Below are 18,566 nucleotides of genomic sequence, written 5' to 3'. Positions count from 1 at the left end.
CTGGTCCTCACACGACTGTCACAGAGTCCCCACGGTCACGTGATCACAATTTGAGCACTTGGCAACAGGTTCACATTTATGACCATCACAGTGTCCCATGGTCACATGATCACTATTCTCAACCTTCCTGGCCAGCTTCTGGCAAGCAAAATCAATGGGGAACCGCATGATTTGCTTAATGACCATGTGGTTCGCCTAATCCCACAGTGATTCTCTTAACCACCGCTGCAAAAAAGGTTGTAAAATCGGGTCGGATTTGCTAAATGACCGCTTAGCTTAGCAATTGAAATTCTGGTCCCAATTGCCATCATTAAGCAAGGACTACATGTACAGCATTTCGTTCTGTTGTACATAGGGCCACCACGAGTCGTAAACAACGGCAACTAACAACAACAACAGCAACAGCAACAACATGTATAGTAGTGATGGATACACTGTTGGAAGACCTAAGAGCCTGGTTGGGGAGAGATCACCTTGAAGAAGGCCGTGTAGGGGTCACTAAGAGTGACCACCAACTCTATGGCACTCTGTGTGCCGTGGCTTTTTGCATTTCATAAAACAAGGGGTTATGGGGGGCTACAGTCTGATACATTCCCTCCATCTGATTCCCAGACAGGCTTCTGCTGAAAATCACTGCATTTAGTACACAAAAATATTATTATTACAATGGCAGGGAAGATGGAGGCAGCTATCCTGTAGCAGGGACTAATGAGATCATGGATTAAAATACAGCTGTCTGAATTGATACAGTAGGGTCAAAAATTCCATTACTGTTCACCCTAGTAATGGGAACAATGGATTGTACTCATTTCTGAATTTGAAGGAAAGAAATATTTGACTGGGTTTACAAGTCATAATGTGTAACCTTTTTTTTTTTTTTTGCTTAGTCATGATCTGACTGTTTCAAAGCACACTAAGCAGCTGCAAGGGCTGGATTTACACAACCCATTAAATTAATCAAACCACCGCTTAGCTCAGTGTGTCCTGTGAACCAAGCAGCTGTCTCATGTCCAAAGGAGCACCCTTAATTAGAATGTGTAGGGCAAGCAGGAGTATATTTATTTGAAACAAGACGTGTGTATTTATCGTCCCTGAAGATCATCACAGAATAATTTATTTGATAATAAAGAATTGTGTTTATATTCATAAACTGAATAAAAATAAATGACTGAAGCCATGTTGTGGATGAAGAATGCTAAAATCAGGGTAGTTATGTAAGATCACTATGGCAGAAAAGGAACATAGAAAAGGAACATAGATTCAATAGCCCGAGTTTTAATTTCCTCTTCGTTTGGGGCAAGCGAACTGCCTAGGTACTGAACAGACTGAAAGGGAACAAAAAAGGAGTGAGAAAAACAAACATTCCTGGAATTTGTAACCTGAGACCATTTTGACAACAACATACAGATGAAATGCCTTCCTGGCAGAACTACTTTTGTGATGTTCTGATTGGGCTTTCAGTCTCTCTTGATTTATTTCAAGACGTGCCCAGACACAGGGAGTGCTTGGTGCCCATTGACGGTTGGCAGATAGTGAGCTGTGGTGTAATTTCCCTACAACAGACAGAAAGGCCTACGGAAATCTAATGTGAGTTGTTACAGCTGTGTCACCTTTACAACTCTCTTAGTGATTCAAAGGCAGCTTCCTAAAATTACGGTCATGGTTCTTTTTGCATCAAAACAGCCCATCCTATGCATGTCAACTCAGCAGTAAGAGTGGTTGTGTTCAGTGAGTTTACAGCCAAGGAAATGTGTTCTTCCCTGACATGCTTAGTTCAGATTTACACTGTGTAAACCAGGGTTTCTCAACAAGGGTTCTGCAAGAGGTCACCAGGGGTTCCCTGGGTGATCACGATTTATTTTAAAAACTATTTCGAATTCGGGCAACTTCACATTAAAGAGGTAAGTTTCATTCTTTATTTTTAGTTTAAGAGCACTGTTAATGCATATAGATAGGTCTACCCATGAAACAAATGCAATACTTTTGTAACTTCTGGCCTAAATTTGAGCCTGAATGTGCAGGGGTTCCCCGAGGCCTGAAAAATATTTCAAGGGTTCCTCCAGGGTCAAAAGGTTGAGAAAGGCTGGTGTAAGCAGATGTCAATAAGGACAACCAAAAAATGTAAGTTTATTACCACAGTAGTTGGTTATAATATACAGTAAAGGTAAAGTTTCCTTTGAGCCTCAGCCTCAGCCTCAATTCCTGTTGACTTTATGGATCTCTCCACTGTTATTCTGATATAATATAGAAAGGGTGTGTCATCCACTTTTGGAATTTCTTCATGGTCTCCCATCCATGTATTAACCAAACTCCTCCCTGATTAGGGGAGTTGAATGGTAAAGAATATATATTATATATTATAGTAATTATTTTTTGTGAGTCTATTGCAACGAAATTTCATTTTAATATGCACGTGTACAGTGGAATGACAATAAAAGTCTATTCTGTTCTGTTCTGAACCTGACCCCGCTAAACCTTTTGAGTTCAGCCACGCAGCTGGAACAAACAATATTAAAAGTCATGTGCATGTGTATAATACATACATACATACATATATACATATATAACACAATATGTTTGGTGTAGTTCAAGGTGTCAAATTACTAGTAAATAATACTGAGACAAAATCCCTGCCGGAGTAAAAATATAGATGTCTGATGCTCCTTGAGTGTCACAGATTTTGTTGAATATACCAAAATAGAACAAACAGTGAGGACGCTAAGCTAAGAAAATTAACAAATTTCTTATTCTGCTTAGTTTTCTGAGATCAGGCAAAAAGTGACAAATCCTGCCACCTGTTGCAGACTCACACAGCACTGTGAAGCATATCCTAGCCAGTTATTGTCTGGATTCGTTTATAGCTTGGTTGTATCCTCTGAAAGCAGGAACAGCTTAATTCAGTAAGCCTGTTGTGCAATCATAGCTAGGAAACCCCCACATCCCACAGAAATGTTTGCAAGCCAGTATGATCCTGCAGGGCAAACTAGGAGCAGGCGGAGAAGATTCAGCTGCTAGCTCTCATCTCTGAAAGCTCACAAAGTGATTTTGGGCCAGTCTTCCTTCTCAGCCTAATCTCCCTTACAGGGTGATTGTTCTGGGGGAAAAAATTGGTCTGGCACTGCTTTTAGGCATTCCAAATTAAAATGGAACCGCTCCAACTAATCACATTATAATTTAAGCAGACATGTAGAAGAGAATCTAGTTTTTTTTTGAACTTCACAATGGATGTGTAGGTCTGTGCAGGTGTTGGGTACAGGCAAGGACTATGCTGCTATTTTTCAAACTTGGCAACTTTAAGATGGGTGGACTTCAACGTCCAGAATTCCCCAGCCATCCATGCTAGCTAGGGAATTCTGGACGTTGAAGTCCACCCATTTTAAAGTTGCCAAGTTTGAAAAACTCTGAGCTTAGTCATCCAGGAGAACGACTGTGCCGAGCAGCAACCAATCCCAGTGCAAATAAATTTACATCATGGGACAGGCGCCTTAGGGAAAGGCGGGGAGGAACCACACCCAGTAAGAAATGCCTATCGTCCCACTCCTCCTAGGAAGTTCTTCTCTGTCGTCCCCCCTTCCACCCTTGGTAGACCCAGCCTCCCGATCCCCCCTTCCCTCGGGAATGGTTTGCTCCGAGCCCGCCTCCCTCAGAACCCGGAAGCTCGTGTTCGAAGGAGGGGTGGGGCTCGGCGGCGGCGGTGGTTGTCCCTCAGCAACTGCGAGGTGGGAGAGGCGAAGGCGGGACGGAGATGTGCGGAGACGCCTCTGCCGGCCACGCCCGCGCCCGCCCTCGCTTCCCGCCCTTCGCCAGCGCCTCAGCGGCAGCCGCCCCACGGAGAGGGGCCGCGGCCGCGCGGAGAGTATGAGTGGCGCAGGGGCCCAGCCGCCCCCGGCCCCTGGGGCCAGCCCGGCGGGGCCCGGGGGCGATTCGGAGCCGCCGCCGTCGATGCTCAGCGTTGACCTCCCGGGGCTGGTGGCGCAGTTCGCGCGGAGCTTCGCGCTGGTCTTCCCCGTCTACGTGCTGGGCTACCTGGGGCTGAGCTTCAGCTGGGTCCTGGTCGCCTTGTGCTGCCTCTTCTGGGTGCAGCGGCACCGGGGCGGAAAGAGCTCCCGCCTGGGCCGGGCGCTCGCCTTCCTGCAAGACGAGGAGCGGGCCGTGCGGCTCACCGTCTCCACGGGAGACCTTCCCGCCTGGGTGAGTGGGGGGGGGCCGCCTCCCGCGGCTCGCTCTCCCCGGCTCCCTGAGGGGGGCCTGCAGGGAGTTGGCGCTTCCTCGCCCGCCTCCCCATGCGAGGGTGCCCGGCTTCGAGCGACCCTTGCGGGCTACCTCTGCTCCCGCTCCCCTCGGGGATGGTTTGGGTCTTTCTTCAGCAGCGGTTGGGCCGGGCCACAGAAGAGCCAGCCGCGTTTGCGCCTTTGCTCGTGAGAACCCAGAAAGTTGGGCTAATTGGCCAAAACACGGTTCGGCTGACCCAGGAGAACAGCCATGGTGCGGATGCAGCCCCGCTTTTCTTCGCTTGCTTTAGCGGGCTGGCGGGTTGCCCTGGGGGCATGCAAACAGTTCGAGAGTTGCAGTCTCTCCCCACCTATTTATTGAATGCCTGGATGGGTTGGAGTCCAACTCTTGTATTTCCCGGGGGTTGAAAATTACGGCAGTCGAAGTCCAGCACGTCTGGAGGGCATGCTGACTGGAGTCAAGCTGATCCACAGCCCTGCCTTTATTGAAATGGATCTGTCTCTGTGTGGAAAGACTTTGCTGTCACAACTGTTTCAAACCCTTGAGGATAGAAACCAGGTTTGGTGGGTGGTCCTAAGTTTTCTGGAGAAATAACTAAGTGCTGTCTGGGGTTTCACTACTTCATGAGGTGTAGAAGGAAATGGATTTATGCATTTTTTTCCTCTTCTTTTCTATAGAGCTACTATTTAGGTGATTAAAATCATACATGAGCCTGGTTAATATAATTGGTTGCAGTTTAGAAATGAGGATCATTCCTTATCCTGTTGCTTATGCTTTTGGAAGTGTTTATTTTCTTCCTCACAAATTACTTTTCTCTTTCATTTCCAGGTCAAATACAGAAAGGTGGTTTCTTTTTCAGTCCCTCTTTAGGAGCACTAAGGCACCCTGGAACTGTTTCCCTCATATGTTTTGTAGGATGTGAAATTTATCTCTGGAGTCTCGAGACTAGACTTCACCCTGTTAGCCAACATACATGCTGCAGAGGCATTGTCTCCAAAGTTGTGGGACAAGGGAAATGGTAGTTATTTTTAAATGCACCACATTCTTTGGATGACACCTGTTTGATCTCAGCTACCTTGCCCATGCGCAGGCTGATTATCTGCACATTAGCATGAACTTCACAAGTTTTCTAAATAGCTGTTTTATTCCAGATGAGAGGTCTCTTCCTCCCCCCCCCTCTTTTAGTATCTACATGAAATGTGAGAGTAATTAGTGGGTGTGTCTTCTTTAAGTCAGTAGGAACTGTAACGTGTAAGAAAATGTTCAAGAGTTGTTCACGGTTTTCTATATTAAAAGATTCAGCTTGTATTGCTAATACAGCTTCAGTATGACACACAGATTTGTTCGTGCTGTCCCTGATAAAACATTTGGGGACAGAATGAACGATTAGGTACAGCATGTTGTTTTTTTACAAAATTCAAAGTGAGCTGATGAAGCTGTCAATCTGTAGCCTGATAGGGAGAAATTCTAATGTAGTTAAGAGCGGCTGCTGTCTCTTTGAAATATACCTTGTCAAGAAAAGATATGAAGAAGCTAGATTAAAAATGTGGCAAGCAGAAGATTATCTCTGTGTAGAGGAGGAGTCCATGGCTGGTTTTGGATAGATGTTCATGTTTTATATCTCACACATGTATAAAGAGGGAAATATAAATATTTGGTTAGCAGCTGTTACTGTTGAGTACAGTAGATCTCACAGCACCTCCATAAGAGGTCTTTTTGTCAGTTCAAAATTGGTTCCAGACCTGTCTGATTAGATGACATTGTTTTCAGAGCTGAGTCAGTTTTTTGCTGTCATTGTATTGATTTATTTGAAAGTGGAACAAAGCTGGTCTTTCTTTCTCAGTATTGGAATTTATGGGTGGTTCATGCCCTCCTTGATCGGAGTTTTGGCCTCTATGCCTCCTAGCTCCTGGGCTCTGGCAGGTCATTCTGTTTCAAGACAGTATTTATTTATTAAATTTATATAGCCGCTCATCTTACCAGAAGTCACCAATCATTAGGAAAACCCAAACAGCAACTTGGTGTTTTATGCCCTAGTTGGTACCTCATTAAAAAGAAGGAGGAATTAGAATTTTGCTCAGTTTACCCAAGCTAGCTTGTTGTTAGAGTTCTTGATTTTAATAAAAAAAAATTTTGTAAGAAAAATCAAACATAAACCATGGATTTTAGAAAGGGTGATTTTAATAAATTAAGAGAAATAGTAAGAAAGTTGTCAAGGGTTGAAAACCTTAAAAGCAGGCAAAGTGTTATAGCTAGCTGGGACTTCTTAAAAAGGAAACGAAGGATAGTGTAATCTCAAACAATACCAGTGAGGAAGAAAACTAGGAGACTTCAAAACGAGCCAATGTGGTTGAATAGGCAGCTTGTGAAGGAGCTGAGATTGAAGAAGGATGCTTATATGAAATGGAAGGAAAGGCTAACAGCCAAGGAAGCTCAGAAATGTACGTTAAGAAGGCAAAGACAGAAAATTGAGTAACCTAAGGCTAGCAAGGAGGGTTTCTTCAAATAAGTTAATAGCAAAAGGAAGGCAAAGGATTGGAGGACTCACTTTTAGTCCAAGTGGAGAAATCTTGACAGATGACCAAAAAGAAAAAGCAAAGGAAGTCAACTCCTATTTTGCCTCTGCATCCAAAAGAAATAATGATTAGAGTAGCATAGACTGTAAATTAATATTCACGGGGGGTGGGGTGCAGGTCAGTAAAGATGTGGTAAAGGAGCCAATTTTTATGTCTTCAAGTCCCCAGGCCTTGAGAAGTGCATCCTAATATAGTGAAGTTGCTGGTGGAACTATTGGGACTTCTCTCAGTCTCTGAATGCCAGAGGACTGGAGAAGAGCAAATGTGGTCACCCTCTTCAAAACGAAGGGGATCCCAGTAATTATTGACCAATAGCCTAACATTAATACCCAGCAAGGTGTTAGAGCAGATAATAAACACATCATTTGTAAACTTCTTGCAAACAATGCTTTGATTGCTAAGTGTCAGCATGGCTTGCAAAAATAGGTCATGTGAGACAAATTTCACCTCTTTTAACAAGATAATTACTTTAGTGGAGAAGGGGGATGCCATGTATATAGCCTGTTTTATTTCAGTAAAGTTCCCATATTCTCATCAAGCTGTTAAAGTGTAATTTGGGTAGCATTATAGTAAGCGGGGGGGTGTCCATCGCTGGCTGGCTAACTGCACTTAGAGTTAGTATTAATTGCTCTACCTCAAGTTGGAGAGCAGTAACCAGGGGCATCTCACGGGGATGGGTCTTGGAGCCACTAGAAACAAGGAGACTGAGTTCTAGTTCCGCCGTAGGCATGAAAGCTGGCTGGGTAACCTTGGGCCAGTCACTTTCTCTCAGTCCAACTCACAGGGTTGTTGTGGGGAAAATAGGAGGAGGAAGGAGTATTCGGTATGTTCGCTGCCTTGAGTTATTTATAAAAATAATAAAGGTGGAATAGAAAATAAATATTATTTATTAATGACCTGGATGTCAGGGCTGATGAGCTGCTTATCAAATTTGCAGATGACACAAAATTGGAGGAATCTGACCAGCACCTCAAATCGAATTATCCATTCAGTCGTATCCGACAGAATATGGTTGCAATCTAATCTGAACAGATTATGAGACTGGGCTGGGAGGAAAAAAGTGCCCTTTAACAGGGAGAAATGTTAGGTATTACATTTAGAGTGCAAAAATATAGTCCATGCTTACAGAATGAGGAATTCATGGCTTGGAAGCACTACATTGGAGAAAGGCTTAGGTGTAGTCATTGACAACAAGTTGAACATAAACCAGAAGTGTAAGACAGCTGCTATTAGGGCTAACACGGTTCTGGGCCACATTAGAAGAAGCATTGTATCATGCCTTACTCCCTTTTATTTGGCAATAATAAGACTGTACCTGCACTGTTGTGTGCAGTTCTGGGCTCTAGATTTCCAAAATGATATTGACAGGTTTGAACAAGTTCAGAGGAAGGCAGCAAAGATGATACAGGAATTTGAGGACATGCCTTCTGCAGGCAGGCTGAAGGAATGTGGGATGTTCAGTCTGAAGAATGAAGACTGAGGGAAGACCTATCAGTGTTCAGGTATATAAAAGAGTGCTGTAATCAAGAACTGTTTTCCATTGCTACAAAAACTAGTATCAGAAATAATACTTAGATTTCATTTAAATATATGGAAGAATTTCCTAATGGTAAGAACTGTACAGTGGTGGAACAGTCTACCTATGGAGGTTTTCTCCATCTCTAGAGGTTTTTAAGGGGAGACTGGATAGCCACCTTTCAAAGATGGTTTAATTGGTTTTTCTGCAGATTACTAAGGGTTTTGGTAGATGATTCTTGTGATCCCTTCCAACTTCACAATTCTACTATTCTTTTCACCACCCCCTCTTCCCCCTTTGATTTATAAGATATTACTGAGGGCCGTTGAAAGTTGGGTGCTAACATAAGTTCCTTACCAATGACAGATGATTAAAGACAGATATAAAACAAGAAACCATAATGAAGTTAGGCAAAAAACTTCCATAGCAGAATTATTGCACACGGTTACATCTTGCATACTGTAGTGGATACTGATGTACATCTTTGTTTCTAAGACACTGCATTGACATGCGATATATTCATGTTAGGGCAAGGTCAAGCAGTAGGGAACATTGAAATATGGAATTGCATGTAGTTGAGATTGTATTGTGAGTCAGGCAGAGTGTATCTAACCCAGGGACCCAATGCTGAATAATTTAATTTTTGGGATCACCATCCATGATATGTGGGAGTAGGTTTTAGTATGTCTTATTACAGACACTTATTTACTGCATCAGTAGATCTTAGCATTAGGTCACATAAAAGATACCACTTGGTTAATGAAGCTTTTGTCACAGATCTAGTTATAATTCCATTGGTGAAAAGCAAAATAGGAATTGTGAAGAACTGAAGGTATCTTAATCTGAGTAGGTTTTTAACATTTTTGTGGGGTTTTCATTTCTCTGAATAGCCAGCTGTAGAATTTGTCCATCTACATGTCCTATATTAATACATCAAACAGATTCACCTTCAGTTTTAATACATCTTAAAATAAGTTTGTTTTGGAGGCATTTAATAGAACTTGTGAACTTGGATGAATATATAATTGATGTGCTTCTTTTGCTTCCTTTCAGTAATAGTAAAAGACCAGTTAAGAAAATGTACTCTGCATGAGTTATGTATCAGGAATGAAAATACTTAATCCTTTTTAAGGCTTGATAACTAGAAGAACTGGAATTCTAGTGGTGAAGGAGATAGATGAATTGAACATGGCAAAATTGCTAGAAAAATATGTACATTCCCAGCTGCAAGACTGCTATTTTCTGCCTCAGTGTTGTATTATCCTGCTCTTCTTTCTCCGTTATAGTAATTAGAAGTGAGCTATGGTTTATAGCATAAGTAAGGGACACCACAGCATCCCATTCCTTTGGTTGACTTGGCCATTTATGGAAGGCAAAGTATATCCCTTTCATACGTTATTCCAGATCACACTCAGACTTACCTGTAAATGTGTTTTATTCCTTGAAAGGGTATGAACTAAGCCTTGTTAAATCCCAGAAGCTAGAGAGAAGTATTACTAAAACTCCTCTGATTGGGGGTAAAATTTCCTGACACTTCTCATGACAGTAAGATTATATACTAGCCAAAATATAGGTAATCTATTGTCCTGCCCTTAAGGTTTGGACTGCACTTTCCATAAGCTTCAACTTTATGGTCAGTGATTATTTTGTGTGATGTAGTTCAAGAGATGTGGAGACACAAGGATGCCTTCTCTAGATTAACGTCCACTCCACAAAAGCCTCTTGAAAGTCACTGTCATCAACTTTGCTTGACTTTTGATCAAAGTTCCATGAACTGAAATAAAATAAGAATGGTGTTTACACTTTGAATTATTTGTCAGTTAAAAATATATTATGCACAGTGTACCCTTCAATTTTGTAATTGATTTAAATGTCAGATGTGTATTTTGTAGTTTTGTTTTGATTTTTGTGCCTTTGAGTCATTGTTGACTCCTAGCGACTGCCTAGACTAGCCCCTGCAGTTTTGTTGGCAAGATTTTGGAAATGGTTTGCCATTGCCTGCTTCCTGGGGCTGAGAGGATATGACTGGCCCAAGGTCACCCAGATGGCTTTGTGAGACTAGAACTCATGGTCTCCCAGTTTCTAGCCCGGTGGCTTAACCACTACACTAAAGTGGTTCTTTATTTTGTAGTTTACGATACATAATCTAAAATAGTGGAATTAATGATGAATTATGGAGCAGATGCCCAGTGTGTTTGGAAAGTATTAGGTTGATGAAGGCTAACTTGCAGAATGCATTTCTATATGAATTTCCTCTGAGCAAATCCACCTCAAGTTCAGTGACACTTGTTACCAGATAAGCATGTATCAGCCTGCAACCTAAGTATTAAGTATGTATCAGAGCTAACTTCTAATACTGCTACCACATGAAAATGATTTAACTAAAATTGTACTTGGGTAGTATTTTGAATAAAAATTAATACATCAACGGTGAACAAATGTGTTAAATGATATTCTGTGTTAAGACCATGATCTCATTCATCCTCCTATTTCACCAGAAAGATTAATCGAAGTATGTGAGTGATACCTTTATTTTGCGTCTGTGTTTAATCTGTGTATTATGCATCCGATGTGAAAGTAATTACCATGGAGGTAGTGAGTAGGGCTGTACAGCATTTCAGATTCTAAGAGAAAAAGGTGCTTTCGAACACACAGGGGGGCCCACAATGCACTTGTAGGGAACTTCTTAAACCAAACATGTCTTTTCCCAAAACCTACCTGTAGCTAGCAGCTGTGCAATCCTAGCAAAAGACTCAGATGCTTTAAGGAGTCACTGACAGGTGCTACATGAACACTCCTGCATAAATACAATACTGTATTTAGAAGCATACAATACAAATCCCACAGAAACAAATGACAATAAAATGGTTTCAAATTTTCAATTGCTTTGCTGCCTTAATTGTGTTTAAAACTTGATACATAGGACAGCGTATAATTTTAAAAGCACCTTTTTCCACTTTCCAAAACACTGCACAGTTTTTATGGTGAATTCTGTTTTGCTATATATGTTCGGGTGAAACTTGGACAGCTATGTCAGAGATGCTTTAATTTGGATTCCTACACTGAGCATGGGATTGATTCAGAGGCCTCTGCAGCCCTTGCAGTTTTGTGATGCTGTCGTTCTTTGATGCTGATTACTGCTTGTATCAAAGGATGTAGTTGATAAATGCAATTTCATTTCTATAATTAATTTCATTTTTAAAAGATACATGCGTTCTATTGTTTCAAGTTTTTAAACACAAGTGAGCCTGCAAAGTAATTGATACCATTTTATTGTCATTTGTTTCTGTGGGATTTGCATTGTGTGTTTTTAAATACTGTATGAACAATGTGTTTCTGCTCAGGTTAATCAATGGACAAATAATGGCTAAAATATATTCAAATCTTTCCATCTAATTTGAACAATTGTATTTTTTTTGGTAGAGTATGTTTACAAAAATTTCTGGAAGAAACGGAACAGCATTCTCTTCTAATGAGTCAGTGTAGTATGTTTTTATTTGCAGCTGTAATTTTTCCAGTAGTAATTTAGACTTTTACACTGATCTCAGCTATGTTTCTTTAGAAATAAATTCCACTTACTTCTATGCAATTTTCTTGCAAATAAAAGAAAATGCAAACATCATTTTCAGAGAACTAGGTTTTATTTAAAGTGGTTTGTATTCCAAGTATAAATACTTAGAATTGAAATGCCAAACTATAGTCAAAGTTATTTGCTTTTCTAATGGAATAAAGTACATTGAATTTGTTGCTAAAAATGAGACACTGGTTTGTCTTTGGCTGAAAATAACTATCACGTGATGAGCATTACATTGTCATTTGGCTGCCCTTATCATATAGCATTATGACTTACATTTCTACTAGTTCAAAGGCAAAACCCTTTGCATGTTGAAATAATTTCTTTACGATGGACAACATATGTGAAATGTATTTTAAATTGCATCAGATTCTTAATAGTGCAAGTATCAACCAGTGTAATTCTTAGCATATCGCTTCAGGATACTGTTTCTGTAATCTTCATTTACCATGTACTAGTTGTCAACATGACTGTCCTTATTTAAGCTTAGAAATATTGTGTAACTGTGAAGCAACTTCCATTGCACTATTATCAGCATTATTTTACCCTTGATCTCCAATGCAGTAATGCAGTTCTAAAAATATGAGTGTGTGCATCCAGAGTATGTGTCAATACACTGCATCTGCTTCCAAGTTGGTGGGATGCTGGCATCAGTATCACAGCTTGCATAGAATAGCATAAGTATGCTTCAAGTAAAACAAGGCTTTGGTTGCATTTATGGGCCAAAACCTACTGATCTTGTCTTTACCGTTAGCATTTGGCATGGATATGATTAAGTGTAGTAACTTACTGTATTCCTTTTTGATCTAACGAAAAACATGTGAAAACCTTGATTGACCAGAGTCATGATGGGCAGTAGCAATCAATATCCATGGGCCCATTTGGTGATAACCATGACATTTGAAAGGTGGTGACTTGGAACAAGTAAAAAGAGGAGTAAATGGTTAAAAAACATGAATTAACATATGAAATGGAAGAAAAATAGTGTGTATCTGCAAAATTAAGAGAAAGGGAAAGAATGTAATAGGAATAGAAGTAATTTTATTTCTGAAATTTATGAATGTGTACAGGGAAGTGAAGGTGCAGGTTTAATTATGACTGAAAAGGCTAAAATATGTCAAAAATGGTGTTGTCTAAGGAGTTTTGTTTCCATACTCTGGGTAAATATGAAAGTAGGAATCCATAGGTTCCTGATAGTTATGCGATATTATGAATGAAAGATCCAATTTATTTTGTATATACAATTTATCTATTCATAAATACATATGGTAAAAGTACAAGTTTAAAAGCATGATTGACAAAATAAATTAAAAATTTTGATTATTTATGATGAAACATTTGCATAACATGAAAAGGAACAGTGTGATGGTCGGTCTGTCTGTAAAGCTATCCAGACTTAAGTTACAGCATGTTCCAAGTTGCATGTTCTGTGCAGTATGAAATGATGCCTTTGCTGTTGTCACTAAAGTGATAATCCACCTCCAATATCTTCCTATATCATTGCTGTCTAATATGGGTACTGCTTATTTATATGACCTGCCCAATATAGCTGGGAAGCTGGGTGACCCTGCTTGGGAGCATATAATCTTTGGTGCGCTCACAGCTTTCTTCACTTATCCCCCCCATAAACAAATTCTCTGCCCCGCACCCCTAGCCAAAACGAGGCAACATAGTAGGACTTGGGGGGTGGGGGGGAAGAGTAGTAGATAATTTGGAAAATACTTTGCACCAGGATATAAACATTGTTTAAAGAATTAACTTGAATATGAACCCTCTTATTTTTTCTTCTTTCCTCCACATCTCTTTTCTTTTTGAGGACAGAGATCAACTCTTTTTTCCCCCATTAATTATATATAAAGTGCTCTGACAGACTTGTTGACTGAAAAGTGTGATAATGGTGCTGTTTTGAGTTTTTATGTATAGCTTATATAACCATTTCTTTAAGAAAAGTGTATTGGCTTTGACATAAAAATAGAACTAGGTGATATATTCCAAGTTATTTTTAATTTTGTTTTCCAGCGATTTTGTCAAAATACTGTTTTCTTCTGCCATGCATAAAACAGGAATATCATCACAGGCTGCAAACAACTTGACCATTATCTAATTCAACCTTCTGCCCTAACATTTCCTCCAGGCATTCAGTCTGATAGTATCATGCATCTTAAGCCATCTCATACTGACTGTATGCTACAAAAAGACTGCAGAAATTAACACAATTAAAAGTGTATTTGCATATTTTTGCCTTGGAATGTTTGAGCTCTCTTGGCATTAGTTTCAGAGGTAGATAGTAGTTAAACCTGTTCTGTTCTCATGTACTGAATGCTGTTAATTGTTTTGAAATTAACATGCTAAGGAAATAGGTTATATTTACTCAACCACTCTTCAGATACTGGGTTTTATAGTCAAAATAAGTTTGAGGCAAGTGCTTTGAAAGAAGGGAGCATGGTAACTTGTTCTGCAGCAAGGTAGTAGAGAAAACTATATATAGTTCCTCTCGAGGTTCATGAAGGTAATTGTTTTAGAGGCTGTATGCCAACCTGCTCTTCTAAAGTAGAGCCTGACACCAAAATGAGCTGGCTTGCTCACCCTGGAATCCATCTGTTTTAAACCTAAGTGGACTTTTAGAGTTCTGGCTGAAAAAGAATTCAAATACGTGAATTTATATCTCCCTTCCATTGGCAATGATTTCATTGCCAGATTGCTTTCCTAAATGGTAGTCAAAATGTAAGTTACAACAGAAAGTTTCCTAAATGTATAGTTAGTACAGTCATCTCCTGCAGGTGCATGGCTTTTAGCTAGCCTGCAAGTCCTTGTCTAGAGTTCATGTAGCTGTTTAAAAGCTCTTGTTACATGGTTCGATCCCCAGTCAGTGCATGGTTGGGTACTTTTTTTGGTTAAGCTAAGTGTTGCAGATTTTCCAGAAAATGTTGAAGTGGAAATTTTTGAACCAGAAATTTTTCACATGGTAGTTTGCATGGGATAATGTTCAGGAAATAATGTTCGATTTGCGTAGGGGCTGTTCTGATGCAAATGCAAATTGGACTGATTTGCATCATTAGTGATTTGGAGTGGGAGAATGGCTGTGGAAAAATAAAGCACTGGAAAAAATTTCCATCTGAGGTCATTGCTACATCTGTTACTACTTGTTGTCTTGTTAGAGGAACTTGTCCTAACGGTCAGAAATCACGCTGAGACGAGGAGTAGGTCTCTAGTGTTTATTTTGTTGTTTATTCGTTTAGTCGCTTCCGACTCTTCGTGACTTCATGGACCAGCCCACGCCAGAGCTTCCTGTCGGTCGTCAACACCCCCAGCTCCCTCAGGGACGAGTCCGTCACCTCTAGAATATCATCCATCCACCTTGCCCTTGGTCGGCCCCTCTTCCTTTTGCCTTCCACTCTCCCTAGCATCAGCATCTTCTCCAGGGTGTCCTGTCTTCTCATTATGTGGCCAAAGTATTTCAGTTTGGCCTTTAATATCATTCCCTCAAGTGAGCAGTCTGGCTTGATTTCCTGGAGGATGGACTGGTTTGATCTTCTTGCAGTCCAAGGCACTCTCAGAATTTTCCTCCAACACCACAGTTCAAAAGCATCGATCTTCCTTCGCTCAGCCTTCCTTATGGTCCAGCTCTCGCAGCCATATGTTACTAGTGTTTATTACTGCTACATAAAACAGAATCCTAACAAACTGTAGAAGCGTGGGAAAAACCCAGACAGATAAACCCCAAAGGCTAAGGCAGGTCTGAACTGTGTCTCTTTGAATGGCTGCTTAACTCCTCAGTACTATGCATGCGTTTCCCCCCCTGGATAGAGGCCCCCTCCTGCTCGCCATCAGTACTCATGACAGAACCTCTGGTTTTGAAAATTAGCAGTAGATTACCCCTTGCTCCAGATACAATAAGCTACATGCTAACAACAAGCATAGTGTGTTGATGTTTAAAAATCTGGCAACGTGACCAAAAATCTATTGTGGTCATTAACTTAAATACTGTACTGCCATTTATTACAGTAAACCTGATAACCTTAATGTGTGACAAGCCATGCACTCCCTCCTTGCACAAAGAGACTGAGAGAGATGAATGTAGGCATTGTACTCCTAAAAATATGCATGTAAAGAGGATATTTTTCACAAAAATAAACATGCTTTTATAGAATATGTAGAATTCTACAGGTCATCCTATAATATAAAACTTGCTCTGAGGAACTTTTTTGCAAATATACACCACATCTTGAAAGAGTAAGTCACCTTATTGAAGCTTACTTTTAAGAGTGATTATACCGTGAGGATAATGAAGATGTTGATGGCAGAACACTATGTCAATCCTAATGCAACCTTGCAAATCTTTAGTTTCCTTGTCTTTTTTATTATGTGTATTTCATAGTTGCACTTTGACTAGGTAAAATTAGAGATGGCCTAGTTCGACTAGGTAGAATATCTACTTTGGGATGCTGAAACCCCCCTTTAATCCTTGCCATTTCCAGGTAAAATAAAATCAGGATTGAAAAGACCATGCTCTACCTCGGGCCTGCACAGTTTGTCAAGGAGAAAGGGCCACATAGATAAATTAAAAATCTTTATAGGCCACAAAGAAATACCTGGAGCGCCAGTCAGCTCTTCCATGGCTAGCAGAGCAGTGGAAGCACTGGAGCTGGTGATGGTGGTGAAGCTTGGAGGAGCCCGGCAGCATGTCTTTCGGGGCAATGGCAGCTGTAAATTTACTACTTTTTAAAAAATGGCACAAGGCTGCTTGGCGAGCTGTATGTTGTGCAGGTCTGCTCTACATTCTTGGCGTCTGCTAGCAGTCATGTGAAGGGAAAAAAGGTGATTTGGCATTAGGAAGCTTTGTACATTTATATGAATACTGCTATCTCATTTCAGCGTGGCACTGATCAAAAATCTATGCCCATAAGTAATGATGAATGACATTAGTAACGGTTTTTATAAATTTGGTCTCTCAACAGAAATAGTTCATAAAAATCTTGCTAGAGGTGTGGCATTCATTTTAAGCAATCCCTGTTAGAACCCGTTCTAAACAACCCTGAAGTTTTCCTTGCTTACATTTATTTTCCTCTTACGTTGTGCAAGGGGAAAAGGTGTGAATTAAGTTGTCTTCAAAAATTTTTGGTCACCCTATTTGTGTGTAAATAAAAGATTAACCAGCTTTTTATATTCAGATAATTACATATTTGCCTTTTAATCACAGTAGAAAATATATCTGTAGGCAGGCTACTTTTCGGTTATGGAACTAAAATGATGTTTAAGCTGCTTGATATAGCCAGGCTCTTTTGTCTGTAAATACACACTTTAATTTTGTTCTGAGTGTGATAAATAGATCAAATCTGATCTAGAAAACCAAGTTCTTACCTATATCTGCAGAAGAGGTATTGGTGTATGCAAAACATTTGCTGAATTGTAACATTTTTTATTTGCTTTCAGTCTTCATACCTGCTTTCAGAAAATATCAGTTGCTTCTTCCTTTCATTTAAAAACTTGTTTTAGTTGCTGCTATTTTTTTGTTATATTAATATTCTATTTGAATGAATCTCTTAACATTCATGCTTGGGTTCAAAATAAATGTCTTATAATCATGGTTTCATGACTAAGGCTTTTCAAAAGCTAAGCTGTCCATATGCCTGGAAATAAAATATGTACTGACATTTCTCTCTAAACCATATGTCTTTGCATTTGTTTGGCTTGTAAAAATGATTTAAATGCATCTTGGTCAAGGTGGTTGCTCACTTGCAGTATAATGGAATATACTTTTTAGCAAGTTCAGGCAATGAAATGGCCTGTAATGGTGATAGTTTTTATAAAGATGCAATACATTTGTGATTTTTTTTCCTATTGAAGATTTTTTTTCTATTTTCCCTTTGAATCATAATCATATAAAGGAAGAATTATTTAATTCCATTGCAGTGATTCCTCCAGAACAACTTGTTAATCATTTTAGCTTGTACTAGAAATGTATCACAAACAGAGCATCTGTAGCTCACTTGGAGAACATATTGCATAATATAGAACATTAATGTCATAATGCAACTAATTTAACTTTTAGTTTAAATTTTATGCTGTGTTTCTTTTTAAAAGAATGCTCCAGGAGGCTAACTGTATATTATGTTTGATCATTTTTTACCCCATACTTGAATTGCGTAATAATTCAAGTATGGGGTAAAAAATGATCAAACATAATTCCAGATAAAAGTAGGTGTTTAAAATACTTACTAGCTTTTTTGGCAGGGGAGAGGGGAAAGCTGAGAAGGTAAACTCCAGTGAACCTCCTTCATTGAGTTGCAAAATTATGATACCATAGCTAAGAGCTTTAATGCAAAATTATGATATTATAGCTAAGAACCTTAATCTGTGCTCTTGTAAATACTGTTAAGAAGCCTGAGAGAGTTCATATGTAAAAATGTGCAGTGTAAGCTATGCTGAACCCAGGTCATAGAAGCTTGAAGAATAAGTCACTACAGTATTTAAATCGTTGTGTCCCCAGTGAACTGGCAGCTAGTGCAACAGAGCCGGTTGTTTTTTAGGCAATATACACACAGTAGGAGGTGCCCAGAAATGTTTTGTACTAGCTGTTTCTCAATTATCTTTTGGGACAGTCTCACATACAACACAATTACGTTTAATTTGTAGAATAGTCTTATTAATGTTGTTGGCTAATTCA

The 18,566-nt window shown here is 39.8% G+C and overlaps 1 protein-coding gene across 2 annotated transcripts in view; it reads left to right on the top strand.

The window, feature by feature from the left end:
* Positions 1-3,795: 3,795 nt before the first annotated feature.
* ESYT2 (extended synaptotagmin 2) overlaps positions 3,796-18,566 on the top strand; it is a 66,240-nt gene continuing 51,469 nt past the window's right edge. For both annotated transcript variants that reach the window (XM_063303394.1, XM_063303393.1), the window contains exon 1: positions 3,796-4,191. In XM_063303394.1, the coding sequence (XP_063159464.1) occupies positions 3,859-4,191 (333 nt within the window). In that variant the 5' untranslated portion in view covers positions 3,796-3,858. The remainder of the gene's footprint in view (positions 4,192-18,566) is intronic.

The sequence above is a fragment of the Candoia aspera genome, chromosome 4 (assembly GCF_035149785.1).
Source record: "Candoia aspera isolate rCanAsp1 chromosome 4, rCanAsp1.hap2, whole genome shotgun sequence".
Classification (NCBI taxonomy): Eukaryota; Metazoa; Chordata; class Lepidosauria; order Squamata; family Boidae; genus Candoia; species Candoia aspera.
Note: the sequence above shows the minus strand (reverse complement) of the source record. Positions and strands in the feature narration are given on the sequence as shown.